A 16257-nucleotide genomic window follows, 5' to 3' on the forward strand; every position below is an offset into this window, starting at 1 on the left:
AAAAAATGCTTTTTTTCTTTTAGTTCTAGTTCACCATTGACTTTACCAGCAGATTTGAAGAACATCTTGGAGAAACAGTTTTCTAAATCTTCCAGAGCTGCACAGCAGGTAATGGAGAAGCTTTTCCAATGGAAAAAGCAAAACTCTTTGAACAAAACATTGTTCACATGAATAAAGTTCTAATCATGTACATCTCTAAGATTTTTTTATATAATTATTGTATTATATTGTAGTTTTGTAGAGATGGGGTCTCACTGTGTTGTCCAGGTTGGTTTCAAACTCCTGGCCTCAAGCAATCCTCTTAAAGTTTAGGATTACAGGTGTGAGCTATTGCACCCAGCTGTTATAGACATATCATTTAATATATATGACTGCTAAGAATCCAATCTATCACTAATTTAAATATTAACTTGATAATTATGTTAGCTAGAGGTTTAACTAATGATGAGCACTGTGGAATTATTTGCTTCTCAAAGAGTTAACAGTAATATTAACTTTAAATATTTTTAAAAGATTTAAACACAGTTTCATTGTACTTACTCTAAAATCATTAGAGGGCAAACTTTCATTCTTTAAATGATTTAACTTAATCCGATAATATTGTATATAAAATTCTTTTTATGTTACTTCATGATGGAAAATATACATTAACACTGAATAGAATACTCCTTTCAAAACATGTGGATCTTTTTTTAGGTATACATAACAGATATTTTACAAAGAACTAAAATAGATTCCTAATCATTTGCTTAAAAGCATTTTTGAGAATTTCTTAAAGTTGGAGATTTTAAATTATATCTTTTTACATTGATTTTTACTGACTCTAAAAACCATGAAATACTTAAATAGATGACAGCCTGTGAAGATGAAAAGACTATTTAAATAAATATGATAGCTGTTTTTGAGCCTCTGTTTGTTCATTCAACACAGTTTGATTGAGGCTCTCTCCATATGCTGAGGAGTGAGAGAGATTGGGTGTGCAGTGATGTGATTTCGGCCTGCTCTGCTGGAGCTTTCAGGACAGATCATTTATGTTGTATTGAGGGAAGTGACTTCCAATGAAAGCATGAGGCTGTATGATTTCTAGACTGATAAAGAAAGCTCGGCATAGTGGCATGTGTCTGTAGTCCCAGCTCCTCAGGAGGCTGAGGTGAGAGGATTAACCACTGCACTCCAGCCTGGGCAACATAGGAAGGCCCTGTCTTATTTATTTATTATTTTCTTTTGTTTTCTTTTTTAAGCCTCTCACTAGTTTGGGAGCCCTGTCTCTTTTAAAGAAGAAAGAAAAATAATGAGAACAAGATTAAAATTGAGTTTATGCAAGGCTAATAACTAGTATTTGTAGGGCTAGCACATCATCATTTATAACTTCAAGTTCTTATCTTGAAACAAGTATGGCTGTCATCGAGCTTTTAAGTTTTTGTGAGAGCTGGTCTTTTCCATGCATATTCTGGGGAGCGTTCTGCCAAACTTTGATTCATTGGTTCAAAAGCCAGCAGAGGCCAGGTGCAGGGGCTCACGCCTGTAATCCCAGCACTTTGGGAGGCCGAGGCAGGCGGATCATGAGGTCAAGAGATTGAAACCATCCTGGCCAACATGGCGAAACCCCATCTCTACTAAAAATACAAAAAATTAGCTGGGTGTGGTGGCGTGCACCTGTAGTCCTAGCTACCCAGGAGGATGAGGCAGGAGAATCGCTTGAACCCCGAGGCGGAGGTTGCAGTGAGCCGAGATCTGCCACTGCACTCCAGCCTGGACGACAGAGCAAGACTCCATCTCAAAAAAAAAAAAAAAAAAAAAAAAAAGCCAGCAGAAGGCTTTTGTTAATGGGTAACCAAACCGCTTTTTCCTCTGTGATTTGTGCAGTGGGGCCTCCTTTTGGATCTTCATTGTTAGGAACGGTGAGGAATACAACATACATATTTGCATTTGCTGCCCCTTTGAATGGCACACACGGATAGCAAGGAGTGAGGAGATTTTAGGCTTAATGTCTAGTCTTGCCTCTCCAATCTTTGTGGAACTTTGGTGACTTACAGCTATTCCCATGTCACTAAAATATGAATTCAGATTATAATGTGTATTCAAATTACAAAGTTTTTCTCACTTTAAGGGCACATGATAGCAATTTTGTATTTATTTTTTATTCCTTATGTTATTCCTTTTGCATTTTACCTATTGTTATCTCTCCCAGTAATTTTATCTAGTTATATTCAAATATATGTTAGGCAGGAGTACAGTTAACAATTACAATATTTATTTCTTGCTTAGAATTAAGGTTTGTTTCAGAGCAGGATAGCAGTCGTTAAAATCTGGTAGTGATCAGAATATTGATTGTATGTTCTTAAGTGTCTAATTATTCTACTCCCAAACAATTTACTTATTTAAATGATGGCTAGTGTTTTTCATATATATTGTTAAAAATACTGTCTGTTTAGTCTGGAGAGCAAGTGAGGCTTAGTACCATGTAGTGTAAAATGAGCCATCTTTGTCACAGGCAACAGAAGAGGTGTCGCAATTAGGACGGTAAAGCAGTAGCTTTTCATTTTCACTTTAAAAGTGTGGTGCTGAAAAAGGAATATGATAAATAAGGGTAGTTTGGGTATTGATTTAAACATTTTATCGTTAGTTATAAAATATTACTATGAACTTGGCATCTTAAGTTTTAAATTAAAAACGTGTAGATTCGGGTTACTGAAATAGAATTTCTTTTTTCCAGGATTTTGCTAATATAATGAAAATGCTGAGAAGCTTAATTCAAGATGGCTATATGGCCTTATTGGAGCAGCGTTGCCGCAGTGCTGCACAGGCATTTACAGAGTTGCTGAACGGTTTAGATCCTCAAAAAATAAAGGTAAATTTGCCATATCATAACTTGTTTATCAATGCTAATGCACCTCAGATGAATGCAGAAGAGAACCAAGGCCTTAACTCATTGTAGTAATATACCTAAGACCTTGCTGAGATTGGCTGAATCTACTTCAGGTTATGGGAAGCAGGTACTGCTCCAATTCAGACTTCATGAGTATATTCAATATGTGATCCATGTTTATATTCTCTCCTTGACTATAGTTTAGGGTCATTAGAACTGTCTTTTTCTCTAAATCAAGGATTTCAACTAACTTTAGTCACACCTTTTCACCCAGGAAGAAAGTACAGGTACACCTCGTTTCATTATGCTTTGCTTTATTGTACTTTGCAGACAATGCATTTTTTACAAATTGAAGATTTGTGGCAACCCTGTGTCAAGCAAGTCTGTTGGTGCCATTTTTCTGAAAGCATGTGTTCACCTCATGTCTCTGTGTCACATTTTGGTAATTCTCACAATATGTCAAACATTTTCATTATCATTATCACTGTATCTGTGATCAGTGATCTTTGACGTTACTATTGTAATTATTTTGGGGCACTACAATCTTGCCTATGTAAGAAAGGGAACTTAACAAATTGTGTGTGTGTATTCTGAGTGCTCTGCCAACCAGCTGTTATCTCCACCCCCTTCTTTAAGTCTCCCTGTTCCCCGAGACACAATATTGAAATTAGGCCAATTAATGACCCTGCAATGGCCTCTTAAGTATTCAAGTGAAAGGAAGAGTTGCACATCTCTCACTTTAAATAAAAAACTAGAATGATTAAGCTTCATGAGTAAGGTATGTCGAAAGCCAAGATAGGCAGATAGCTAGTCCTCTTGTGCCAAATAGCCAAATTGTGAATGCAAAGAAAATGTTTTTGAAGGAAATTAAAAGTGCTACCTCAGTGAACACATGAATGACAAGAAAGTGAAACAGCTTTCTTGCCGATGTGGAGAGTCTTAGTGGTCTGGGTAGAAGATCAAATCAGCCACAACATTCTCTTAAGCCAGAGCAAGACTCTAACTATTCTATTCTGTGAAGGCTGAGAGAGGTGAGGAAGCTGCAGAAGAATAGTTTGAAACTAGCAGAAGATGGTTCATGATATTTAAGGAAAGAAGCTATTTCCATAACATAAAAGTGCAGGGTGAAGCAGCAAGTGCTGATGGAGAAGCTGCAGCAAGTTATCGAGATCTAGTGAAGATCATTGATGAAGGTGGCTATGCTAAACAACAGATTGTCAATGGAGACTAAACTACCTTCTGTTGGAAGAAGATGCCATCTAGGACTTTCATAGCTAGAGAGAAGTCAATGTCTGGTTTCAAAGCTTCAAAAAGGACGGGCTCGTTAATCATTAGGGACTGATGCAGCTGGTGACTTAAGTTGAAGCCAGTGCTCATTTATGTTCCAAAAATCCTCAGGCCCTTAAGAATTATGCTAATTCACTCTGCCTGGAGCCCTAGAAATGGAACAACAAAGCATGAATGGCAGCACGTCTGTTTACAGCATGGTTTACTAAGTACTTTAAGCCCACCGTTGAGACCTACTGCTAGAATAAAAGATTCTTTGCAAAATACTACTGCTCATTGACAATGCACTGATTGCCTAGGAGATCTGGTGTACATGTACAAGGAGATGAATGTTGTTTTCATGCCTGGTAACACAATATCCATTCTGTAGCCTATGGATCAAGGAGTCATTTTGACTTTCAAGTCTTATTATTTAAGAAACGTATTTTATAAGGCTATAGCCGCCATAGTGATTCCTCTGTTGGATCTGGACAAAGTAAATTGAAAACCTTCTGGAAAGGATCACCACTCTAGATACAATAAAGAACATTCATGATGCATGTGAGAGATCAAAATATCAACATTTGCAGGAGTTTGGAAGAAGTAAATTCCAGCCCTCATGGATGACTTTGAGGGGTTCAGGACATTAGTGGAGGAAGTCACTGCAGATGTGGTGGAACAAGCAAGAGAATTAGAAATGGAGCCTGAAGATGTGACTGAATTGCTGCAACCTCAGGATAAAACTTGAAGGGATAAGGAGTTGCTTTTTACACATGAACAAAAAAAGTCATTTCTTGAAATGGGATCTACTCCTTGTGAAGATGCTGTGAATATTGTTGAAATGAGAAACTTAGCTGATCAAGCAGTGGCAGGATTTGAGAGGATTCACTCCAATTTTGAAAGAAGTTCTAGTGTGGGTAAAATACTGTCAAACAGCATCACACGTTACAGAGAAACCTTTTCTGAAAGTAAGAGTCAATCAGTATGACAGACTTCATTGTCTTATTTTAAGAAATTGCCACAGCACCTTAATTTTCAGGAACTACCACCCTGAACAGTTAGCAGTCAGCAATATCAAGGCAAGACCATCCACCAACAAAAAGATTATGTGTCACTAGAAATACCCAGTGTAGATGACGGTTGATGGGTGCAGCAAACCACTGTGGCACGCGTTATACCTATGTAACAAACCTGCACATTCTTCTGTACATATATCCCAGAACTTAAAGTATAATTTAAAAAAAAGTTTAAAAAAAGATTATGACTCAGTAAACCCTCAGATGATCATTAGCATTTGTAGCAATAAAGACTTAAGGTGTGTACATTGTTTAATAGACATAATGCTACTACACACTTAATAAACTACAGTATCGCTTAAACATAACTTTTCTATGCACTGGGAAACCCACAAGTTTGTGAGACTCACTTGATTGTGATATTTGCTTTATTGTGATGCTCCAGAGCTGAACCCACAGTATCTCTGAGGTATGCCTATAATAGCTAAGTAAACGTCTTAATCTGTCACTAGTACCCCTTATATGCAAAATAATATGACTTTAATTATAAATTAATCTATTATGAACCATGCCTCAAGGAACTCTGAGACAGTGATTCTGTGTTTTAAATAGCAGGATAACTGCTTTATTGGAACAAAAATCTCTTTTCTAATTTGATTTGGCCAATCATATTGATTAGTGAGATTTTATGACAATCATTGATTAGTAAGATTGATTAGTGAGATTCTATTACACTTCTTTTTCTGTTGTGACTAGATGCAAATTGGGCAGAATTATGTTTAGATTTTTAACTGAGGCATTTTTATTGACAGCAATTGAACCTGGCCATGATTAACTATGTTTTGGTTGTCTATGGACTTGCCATTTCTCTCCTTGGAATAGGACAGCCTGAGGTAAGATTTGTAACAGTGGTAATAAACAATTAAAATGATATTGACATATCTTATAAAAATTATTTTCTCATTTTTACCCATTTTCTTCTCTGTACCTTCTGATAATTTTGTCTGAAATGTCTCAGTTTAATTTAGTTTGTGTTTTTAAAGAATATTTAGTTTGTTTCCTATTAGAAAAAGGCTTTGCCAGGCAATCAGTGGGAATCTACTTTTTATTTGTGTAAAAATTAGGATGTAATGTATCATGATTGATAGATTTCAGAAACATAATCTTGAGGGAAAGGCAAGTTGGAAGACATAAACATTGTGATCCCACTTATATACTATTTGGAAAACATACATAACAGTACTATATACTGTTTATGAATTCTGTGCATCTTGTAAAAAAGTGAAAAAAATATAGATTATGTTTATATAAAATTTAAGATAATGGCTGCCTTTAGTGATGGCAGGAGGGAATGGACCTGGGGAGGTTTCATGTTATGCTGTTTTCCTAGAAAAACAAAGGTAACAATGAAAATGTTAGTATCTCTTATTTCTAGGTAGAAAGTACTTGGGTATTGTATTATTTCTAGATTGCAGGCTTCCTATAACTGCATGTAGTCAGTGTATAGACATGAGCTGCCAGGATTTCCATTAGTCATGCTCCTGCCTGGCTCTCCTGGAATGTTTACCTACCTATACTGTTTGGCATTATAACTTTGCTTTCGGAGGTTTTGAGTTTGCTATAAATGTTGAAATGCTCTAGAATTACCTCAAGTATAATATATAATTTGGGCTCTGTTTTTCCCTGTTTAGATGAAGGTTTAACTCTAACTTGCCACCTAGTGAGCATCTAAGTAGTCTTTTTTACGTTCTGTTCTCTCCCAGAAGTTGACAGTGCCCAAGATTTATTTTCCTTGATCTCAGTGTCACAGATTAATAATGTCTCCCATGAATGCTCTCTAATTCTGTTTTCCAAGAGACAGTTGGAGACAGAACTTCATAATTTTCATTTTATTCCTGACAGAATAATAATATTCTATCATATTTTACCTTATTAGAGTTGAAGAAATCATTTATTACATTTGTGATTTAATGTAAAATAGCGAGACTGATTTGGAAAAAAAAAAAACGTGTTGTAGTAGAACTTACATGTTTAAAAGAATTTCATCAGAGGACAGCCCTTGCTTCAAACCTTTTTAGAATGCCTTGTTTGGAACTGGCCTCAAAGCTCCATTTTGTAGTGACATTTCTTTTTTTCACTCACAGTAGGGTTACCAGTATTTCTTAGAACTAAGTATCTTTTGGATGTTTTCCAAAAACAAAATTCATTCAACTTAGTGGTTTTTCACTGTTGAGAATATTCAAAAAAGAATGTACTCTAAGCTATGTTAAGTTTTTACTAAAAGGCTGTTTTTAAGACAGAGCTTTCATCCGTCTTGTGCCACAAAAGACTGTGACAACGTCATTGGAATGGGATTCCTTCCAAGGGATTAGCACTTAATAGGATCTATGTTATGGTGTGTTTACACCATAATTAGCCTTTTTTAAAAAACAAAAACAAAAACACAATTTGACTCTTTGTAGTATTAGCCAGCACATGCCAGGCCCTTAGTGCGTACTAGTAAATGCTTATAGGTTGATTGTCTGATGTGTTCAGCAGGATTGGTTTGGTTGTGTCTCTGACTATCCATATGATCAGAAATTTATATAAGTCCTAAGTGAAACACAGAGGTATAATTTTGCCACAGGAATTTGGGGATATGTAGTTGTTATTTTAATATTATAAAAAAAATCAACCTTTAGATAAAATTTATTTCAGTAGTTCTCTTTGTATGGAAGTGATCATTGTTTTCACTGCTATTGAAGGAATTATCTGAAGCCGAAAACCAGTTTAAGAGGATTATTGAACACTACCCCAATGAGGGACTTGATTGCTTGGCCTACTGTGGAATTGGAAAAGTATATTTGAAAAAAAACAGGTTAGTAGAAATGACACTACTTTAAGCTCTAGGCTGGTAACTCATTTAAAATCCAATGTGATAATGATCCATTTTCTGGAATTATTTTGATCTCTCCTCTGTAGCACACTATCATATTTGTGATTTACTTTGAGGACCTGAAATTTCACTATCAATATTAATTGTTAAAGCAAGGCCAGTCATTGCAGTTCTTGGTACTTCCTGATTTTAAATCTAATAAGTCAACAATATAGTAATTTGATATTAAAGATTTAATAATCTAGTGTATAATCATCTATAGACAGTGAGTGAATTGATGTAAACTAATGTTTTTAAAATCTGATTGTTTAATTTTTTTGGTTTAATTATTTTTTAAAAGTCTGTATGAAGATGGTTTTAAATAAGAGGTATATACGTGTTCAAAGACATTATGAGTTAGGAATAAAAATCTCTCCTCTGAACTCTATTGTAGTTGTAATCCTTACTCGTAGTTTAATATTGAAGCTGTTCTCTAAATGCCTCATGTCTCTTAGTCTTGTCTCCCTGAATGTCAGTATGTCCCTGAGGGGACAGGATTATGTCTTGAGCTTTAAAAAAAGAAAATCTGTTTCTGCCACTTGTACCCAATATAGAGGTAGGTATGTTAGATTATAAAGAAATAATTGTTGACTGATTGAATATTATTTATAATTTCTAACTGTCTTTCAATTTTCATTTAACATGTTAGGGGAAATTTTATGAGATTTTGGGGAATCCCCCCCCCCCCGTCTTAGAATGTGCCTAGAATCTCCTTTATAGATTTTTTTAAATTAAAGAAAGTTTTTTTTTTGGACAGGCACAGTGGCCCACACCTGGAATCCCAGCACTTTGGGAGGCCAGTGGGTGAATCACCTGAGGTCAGGAGTTTGAGGCCAGCCTGACCAATATGTTGAAACCCCATCTCTACTAAAAATACAAAAATTAGCCGGGTGTGGTGGTGCGCACCTGTAGTTCCAGCTACTCAGGAGGCTGAGGCAGAAAGAATCACTTGAACCCAGGAGGCGGAGGTTGCAGTGAGCCGAGATTGCGCCACTGTACTCCAGCCTGGGTGACAGTGAGACTCCATCTCAAAAACAGCAATAACACAGAGACACAACAAAAAAGTGAATTTTAGACCAATATCCCTGATGAACATCGATGCAAAAATCCTTAATAAAATACTGGCAAACCAAATCCAGCAGCACATCAAAAAGCTTATCCACCATGATCAAGTGGGCTTCGTCCCTGGGATGCAAGGCTGGTTCAACATACACAGATCAATAAATGTAATTCAGCATATAAACAGAACCAAAGACAAAAACCACATGATTATCTCAATAGATGCAGAGAAGGCCTTTGACAAAATTCAACGGCCCTTCATGCTAAAAACTCTCAATAAATTAGGTATTGATGGGACATATCTCAAAATAATAAAAGCTATTTATGACACACCAACAGCCAATATCATACTGAATGGGCAAAAACTGGAAGCATTCCCTTTGAAAACTGGCACAAGACAGGGATGCCCTCTCTCACCACTCCTATTCAACATAGTGTTGGAATTTCTGGCCAGGGCAATCAGGCAGGAGAAAGAAAGAAAGGGTATTCAATTAGGAAAAGAGGAAGTCAAATTGTCCCTGTTTGCAGATGACATGATTGTATATCTAGAAAACCCCATCGTCTCAGCCCAAAATCTCCTTAAGCTGATAAGCAACTTCAGCAAAGTCTCAGGATACAAAATCAATGTGCAAAAATCACAAGCATTCTTATACACCAGTAACAGACAAACAGCCAAATCATGAGTGAACTCCCATTCACAATTGCTTCAAAGAGAATAAAATACCTAGGAATCCAACTTACAAGGGATGTGAAGGACCTCTTCAAGGAGAACTACAAACCACTGCTCAATGAAATAAAAGAGGATACAAACAAATGGAAGAACATTCCATGCTCATGGATAGGAAGAATCAATATCGTGAAAATGGCCATATTGCCCAAGGTAATTTATAGATTCAATGCCATCCCCATCAAGCTACCTATGACTTTCTTCACAGAATTGGAAAAAACTACTTTAAAGTTCATATGGAACCAAAAAAGAGCCCACATTGCCAAGTCAATCCTAAGCCAAAAGAATAAAGCTGGAGGCATCACGCTGCCTGACTTCAAACTATACTACAAGGGTACAGTAACCAAAACAGCATGGTACTGGTACCAAAACAGAGATATAGACCAATGGAACAGAACAGAGCCCTCAGAAATAATACCACACATCTACAACTATCTGATCTTTGACAAACCTGACAAAAACAAGAAATAGGCAAAGGATTCCCTATTCAACAAATGGTGCTGGGAAAACTGGCTAGCCATATGTAGAAAGCTGAAACTGGATCCCTTCCTTACACCTTATACACAAATTAATTCAAGATGGATTAAAGACTTCAATGTTAGACCTAAAACCATAAAAACCCTAGAAGAAAACCTAGGCAATACCATTCAGGACGTAGGCATGGGTAAGGACTTCATGTCTAAAACACCAAAAGCAATGGCAGCAAAAGCCAAAATTGACAAATGGGATCTAATTAAACTAAAGAGCTTCTGCACAGCAAAAGAAACTACCATCAGAGTGAACAGGCAACCTACAGAATGGGAGAAAATTTTTGCAATCTACTCATCTGACAAAGGGCTAATACCCAGAATCTGCAAAGAACTCAAACAAATTTACAAGAAAAAAACAACCCCATCAAAAAGTGGGTGAAGGATATGAACGGACACTTCTCAAAAGAAGACATTTATGCAGCCAACAGACACATGAAAAAATGCCCATCATCACTGGCCATCAGAGAAATGTAAATCAAAACCACAGTGAGATACCATCTCACACCAGTTAGAATGGCCATCATTAAAAAGTCAGGAAACAACAGGTGCTGGAGAGGATGTGGAGAAATAGGAACACTTTTACACTGTTGGTGGGACTGTAAACTAGTTCAACCATCATGGAAGGCAGTGTGGTGATTCCTCAGGGATCTAGAACTAGAAATACCATTTGACCCAGCCATCCCATTACTGGGTATATACCCAAAGGACTATAAATCATGCTGCTATAAAGACACATGCACACATATGTTTATTGCGGCACTATTCACAATAGCAAAGACTTGGAACCAACCCAAATGTCCAACAACGATAGACTGGATTAGGAAAATGTGGCACATATACAACATAGAATAATATGCAGCCATAAAAAATGATGAGTTTATGTCCTTTGTAGGGACATGGATGAAGCTGGAAACCATCATTCTCAGCCAACTATCGCAAGGACAAAAAACCAAACACCGCATGTTCTCACTCATACGTGGGAATTGAACAATGAGAACACTTGGACACAGGAAGGGGAACTTCACACACCGGGGCCTGTTGTGAGGTGGGGGGAGGGGAGAGGGATAGCATTAGGAGATATACCTAATGTAAAGGACGAGTTAATGGGTGCAGCACACCAACATGGCACATGTATACATGTGTAACAAACCTGCACGTTGTGCACATGTACCCTAGAACTTAAAGTATAATACAAATATATATATATAAACAAAAAAACAACAGAAAAAAACTAGTGTACACCTGCCACAATAAAGCCAGTGTCCAAGACAAGTTGTGTTTAATGTATATTACTTTTATAGCAAACAGCAATAGTGACTTTGTTTTTTTAAAGAAAATTTAGGTTACATTGAATATTGCTGTTCAGTGATTTCATCAAATGTATTCGTCCCAGTAAGCTTGAGATCTTTGGTGACTTTTGAAGGGAATGAAAATACCATTTTACATCTTTAATGCCTTTTTCATAATTATGACTTTAGATTTCTAGAAGCTCTCAATCACTTTGAGAAAGCAAGAACCTTGATTTATCGTCTTCCTGGAGTGTTAACTTGGCCCACAAGTAATGTGATTATTGAAGAGTCTAAGCCACAAAAAATAAAGGTAACCATTTATTTTTGCAGAGTGTTTCTTACTGTGAATGCTTATCTGCATTGACTGACTCAGGTATCAGGAGACGGAGAGGTAGGAGCATTCCATCCCCACCTCCCTTACATGCATTTCCCCTCTACTGTCTAATGAGGACCTGTGACATTTATTGAATGTTTTCTATGTGCCAGTTGTGTACCTTTGTTTATCATTATGCCTAATTGTTATAGCAGCCCTGTGCAGGGGGGCACTGTGATCATTCCCATTTTACAGATGAGGAAGGTTAAGTTTAGAGAGGTGAAATGATGCACTCAAGGTGAAACAGCAAGCAAATTGTGGTCCTGGAACTTGAGTCCAGGCATTCTGGCTTCTGAATATGCATGATCATGCACTATGCTGGACTTGGTTGTACTTAGAGGAAGGTATAGTATTGTTGTTTCATCATAAAGTTACCACAGTTACTGAGATGGTACTTGAAGATTCAGAAAAATATGAATTTAGTCTCATATCCAGAAGCATAAAGATGCTTTGCTTGTTCTAGAAAGACTTATGTGTGAAATGACTGAGATAGGCTTTTACTTGTAGTGAACTCTCACATGTACTCAGAACTTGATTTTGGCTGAAGCTTTTAAAATCACAGAAGTCAACTTTTACAACTCAATAATAAAAAGACAAATAATCTAAGAAGTAGTCAAAGGATCTGAATAGACATTTCTGTAAAGAAGATATACAAATGGCCAAAATTAGCACATGAAAAGACATTCAGCATCATTAGCTATCAGAGAAACAAATCAAAACCACAATGAGATACCACTTCATACTCGCTAGGATGTGGGTAGACAAGAAATATTGGCAAGGGTGTAGAAAAATGAGAACATTCAGACACTGCTGATGGTAATGTATAATGATGCAGCTGCTTTGGAAAATAGTCTGGCAGTTCCTCAAACAGTTAAACATAGAGTTACCATGTCTCAGTCCATTTGTGTTGCTAGAAAGGAGTACCTGAGACTGGTGATTTATGAAGAAAAGTTGGCTTATGGTTTTGCAGGCTATATAAGAAGCATGGTGTCAGCATCTGCTGGTGAGGGCCTTCAATAGCTCCTACTCGTGTCAGAAGGCATAGGAGAGCCTGTCTGTAGAGATCATATGGTGAGAGACAGGGAAGTGCCAGGCTCTTTTTAACAACCAACTCTTTAGGGAACTAATGGAGTGAGAACTCACTCACCCCAGGGAGGGAATTAATCTGTTCACGAGAGATTTGTCGTCATGACTCAAACACCTCCCACTGTGCCTCACCTCCAACACCGGGGATCAGATTTCAACTTGTGGTTTGGAGGGTCAAACATTCAAACTATAGCATACCATATGATCCAGCAGTTTCACTCCTAGGTGTGTACAGAGAAAGGAAAACATGTTCTCAGAAAAACTTGTACATGAATGTTCATAGCAGCATTAGTCATAATAGCCCAAAATGGGAAATAGTCCAAGTATTCGCCAAGTGATAAATGGGTACATAAGTATTGGAACCTGGGAGGTTGAGGCTGCAGTGAGCCTTGATTATGCCACTGCAGTGCAGCCTGGGCAACAGAGTGAGAGTCTGCCTCAAAAACAAATGGCCAGTCATGGTGGCTTATGCCTGTAATCCTACCACTTTGGGAGGCCAAGGCAGGAGGATTGCTTGAGCTCAGGAGTTCAAGACCAGCCTGGGCAACATGGTGAAACCCATCAATACAAAAATTAGCCAAACATAGTGGCACACGCCTGTAGTCCCAGCTACTCAGGAGGCTAAGGCGGAAGGATCAGTTGAGCCCAGGAGGCAGAGGTTGCAGTGAGCTGAGATCATGCCACTGCACTCCAGCATGAGTGACAGAGTGAGACACTGTCTCAAAAAAAAAGAGTACTGATAACATGCTGCAGCATGAATGAACCTTGGAAACATTATGCTAAGTAAAAGAAGCCAAACACAAAGGGCTTGTGTGAGTCCATTCGTATGAAATCTCCAGAATAGGCAAATCTGTATATAGTGACAGAAAGTAGACTAGTGATTGCTGGGCCTGGGAGGTTAGGGGAAAATGAGGAGGGACTGCTAATGCGTATGGAGTTTCTTTTTGAAAATGTTCTAAATTTAGATTGTGGTGATGTCGGTACATCCTGTCAGTATACTAAAAACATTGAACTGTGCACTTTATTTGAGTTGTATAGTGTGTTAATTATGTCTCAACAAAGCTATTATAAAAAATAAAACACAAGAGATTCTTGGATTTTCCTCTCTCCATACAAGATTGGGATAGAGGCATAGGAGCTATTGATAACAAAAAGCCAGCACTAGAAGCATGGCATGAGTCTCTTGGGGGCTTCATTAGCAGTGGAATAATTCTCCAGGGAGTCCACAAACAACAGTGGCAGAGCTGCAAGGAGGAAGATCATGGGAGTGTTAGGATCCTGGATGAGGTGATGTTGGGCAAGAGGAGCCTGGTAAAGTCCTCAGGATTACCCTAAGGGTTATTCTGCCTTACTTGACTTCCTCTTAATGCTTATGGGAGATTTCTGAGAGCTATAAATTATAAAATGCGATTTGATGATTGTAACAGGACAAAATTTTGATTCTTTTGAAACTGAAAAAAAATTTTGTTCAGTCCTCTTTTTAAATCTCTCATGTCTCTTATCAGCCTTCCTTTTAAAAGGAAAAACTTTAAAAGTTGTATGTAGTTTGTTGTTGGTGAAAAAATTTAGTCATGCTGAAAATATTTTGATGGCAAGAGGTTATTGAAATCACAAGCATTTTTATTGACAGATTAGTATTGTAATGGTATCATTTTTGTTTATTTTGTTTTAGATGCTGTTAGAGAAATTTGTTGAAGAATGCAAGTTCCCTCCAGTGCCAGATGCCATTTGTTGCTATCAGAAGTGCCATGGATATTCTAAGATCCAGATATACATAACTGATCCAGACTTTAAGGTAAATAATGAGTGTACAGTGGGACATTAACTTGCAAAATCATTCCTTAAAATGGGCTCAAAACAATCCGTAATTGGAGGCACCCAAGTTCTCTGGTTAGTTAGCAGTTGTCCACCCCTTTCCCTGGACTTTTTTTTTTTTTTTTTTTTTTTTTTTTTTTGAGATGAGTTTCACTCTGTCACCCAGGCTGGAGTGCAGTGGCACGATCTTGGCTCACTGCAACCTCTGCCTCCTGGGTTCAAGCAATTCTCCTGCCTCAGCCTCCCAAGTAGCTGTGATTACAGGTGTGTCCCAGCACGCCCAGCTAATTTTTGCATTTTTAGTAGAGACAGGGTTTCACCATATTGGCCAGGATGGTCTCGATCTCTTGACTTTGTGATCCCCCACCTCAGCCCCCCAAAGTGCTGGGATTACAGGTCCTGCCGCGCCCAGCCTTGCTGGACTTTTTTAGGTCTACGTCATCTCACATGGGAACCAGAGCCACTGACATATAAACACTCTGGGCTGGGGTAGTGACCTGAGAAGGCAGGCTGGCTCATTCCTTTTCCTCATCCAGCTACCTTAGGAGGATAGGAAACAAAGTGAGATTGTTACCTCTGATTGGTTGCAATTCTGATCTCTCATAAAATTTGAGTCCCAAATCTAAAGGTGATTGTGATCATTGAATTAACTGTTAGAGACCTAAATTTGAGATAAGTCTGGCACTTAATTGAGTTATACTGGTTTATTCAAGAAGCTAGTAGCTGCCCTTGTCCTACTGTTCCAATGTCCCTGGTTAGTAAATTAGATGAAATAATGTTTATAAAATATTTGATATATTATAAAGAATAATGCAACTTTATGCTGTGGAAATAAATATGTTAGTAAAGCTCTCTCAGTTTGTCTTTATGTTGTAGTGAGTGAGTGTGCAGAGACATCTTTAAAACGTTAATTAAAAAATTTTTTGTAACCCTAGGGTTTTATACGCATCAGCTGTTGCCAGTACTGTAAAATAGAATTTCACATGAATTGCTGGAAGAAGTTAAAAACTACAACCTTTAATGATAAAATTGACAAGGTAAAGCATAACAGGATTGTCTGAATTTTTCAGTATACTTATTGTATGTCAATTTTTTCCCCCAAGAATTCCTTCCTGAACATTCTGCACATAATTAGAAAGTTTTAAATTATAACTTTAATAATAAAGTGGAAAATCAACTTTGTTTTTATTTGGACAATCATAAAGGCATTAACCATAGAGGCTTTGTTTTTTTAAAGAGACGGATCTCACTGTATTGCCCAGGCTAGAGTGCAGTGGTGCATTCGTAGCTCACTGCAGCCTCAGACTCCTTGA

General features: G+C 37.5%; 1 protein-coding gene across 2 annotated transcripts in view; it reads left to right on the top strand.

The window, feature by feature from the left end:
- The window catches only part of TTC3 (tetratricopeptide repeat domain 3), a 124511-nt gene that overhangs the window by 53819 nt on the left and 54435 nt on the right, over positions 1-16257 (top strand). Inside the window, exons 17-23 of one of the 2 annotated variants that reach the window (XM_030806371.1) lie at positions 24-108; positions 2717-2851; positions 5964-6044; positions 7896-8008; positions 11860-11980; positions 14802-14924; positions 15880-15981. In XM_030806371.1, the coding sequence (XP_030662231.1) occupies positions 24-108; positions 2717-2851; positions 5964-6044; positions 7896-8008; positions 11860-11980; positions 14802-14924; positions 15880-15981 (760 nt within the window). Of the gene's footprint in view, positions 1-23; positions 109-2716; positions 2852-5963; positions 6045-7895; positions 8009-11859; positions 11981-14801; positions 14925-15879; positions 15982-16257 lie in introns of those variants that run through there. The other variant, XM_030806373.1, reaches the window with a different exon arrangement.

This window comes from Nomascus leucogenys, chromosome 25, assembly GCF_006542625.1.
Source record: "Nomascus leucogenys isolate Asia chromosome 25, Asia_NLE_v1, whole genome shotgun sequence".
NCBI classification, from domain to species: domain Eukaryota; kingdom Metazoa; phylum Chordata; class Mammalia; order Primates; family Hylobatidae; genus Nomascus; species Nomascus leucogenys.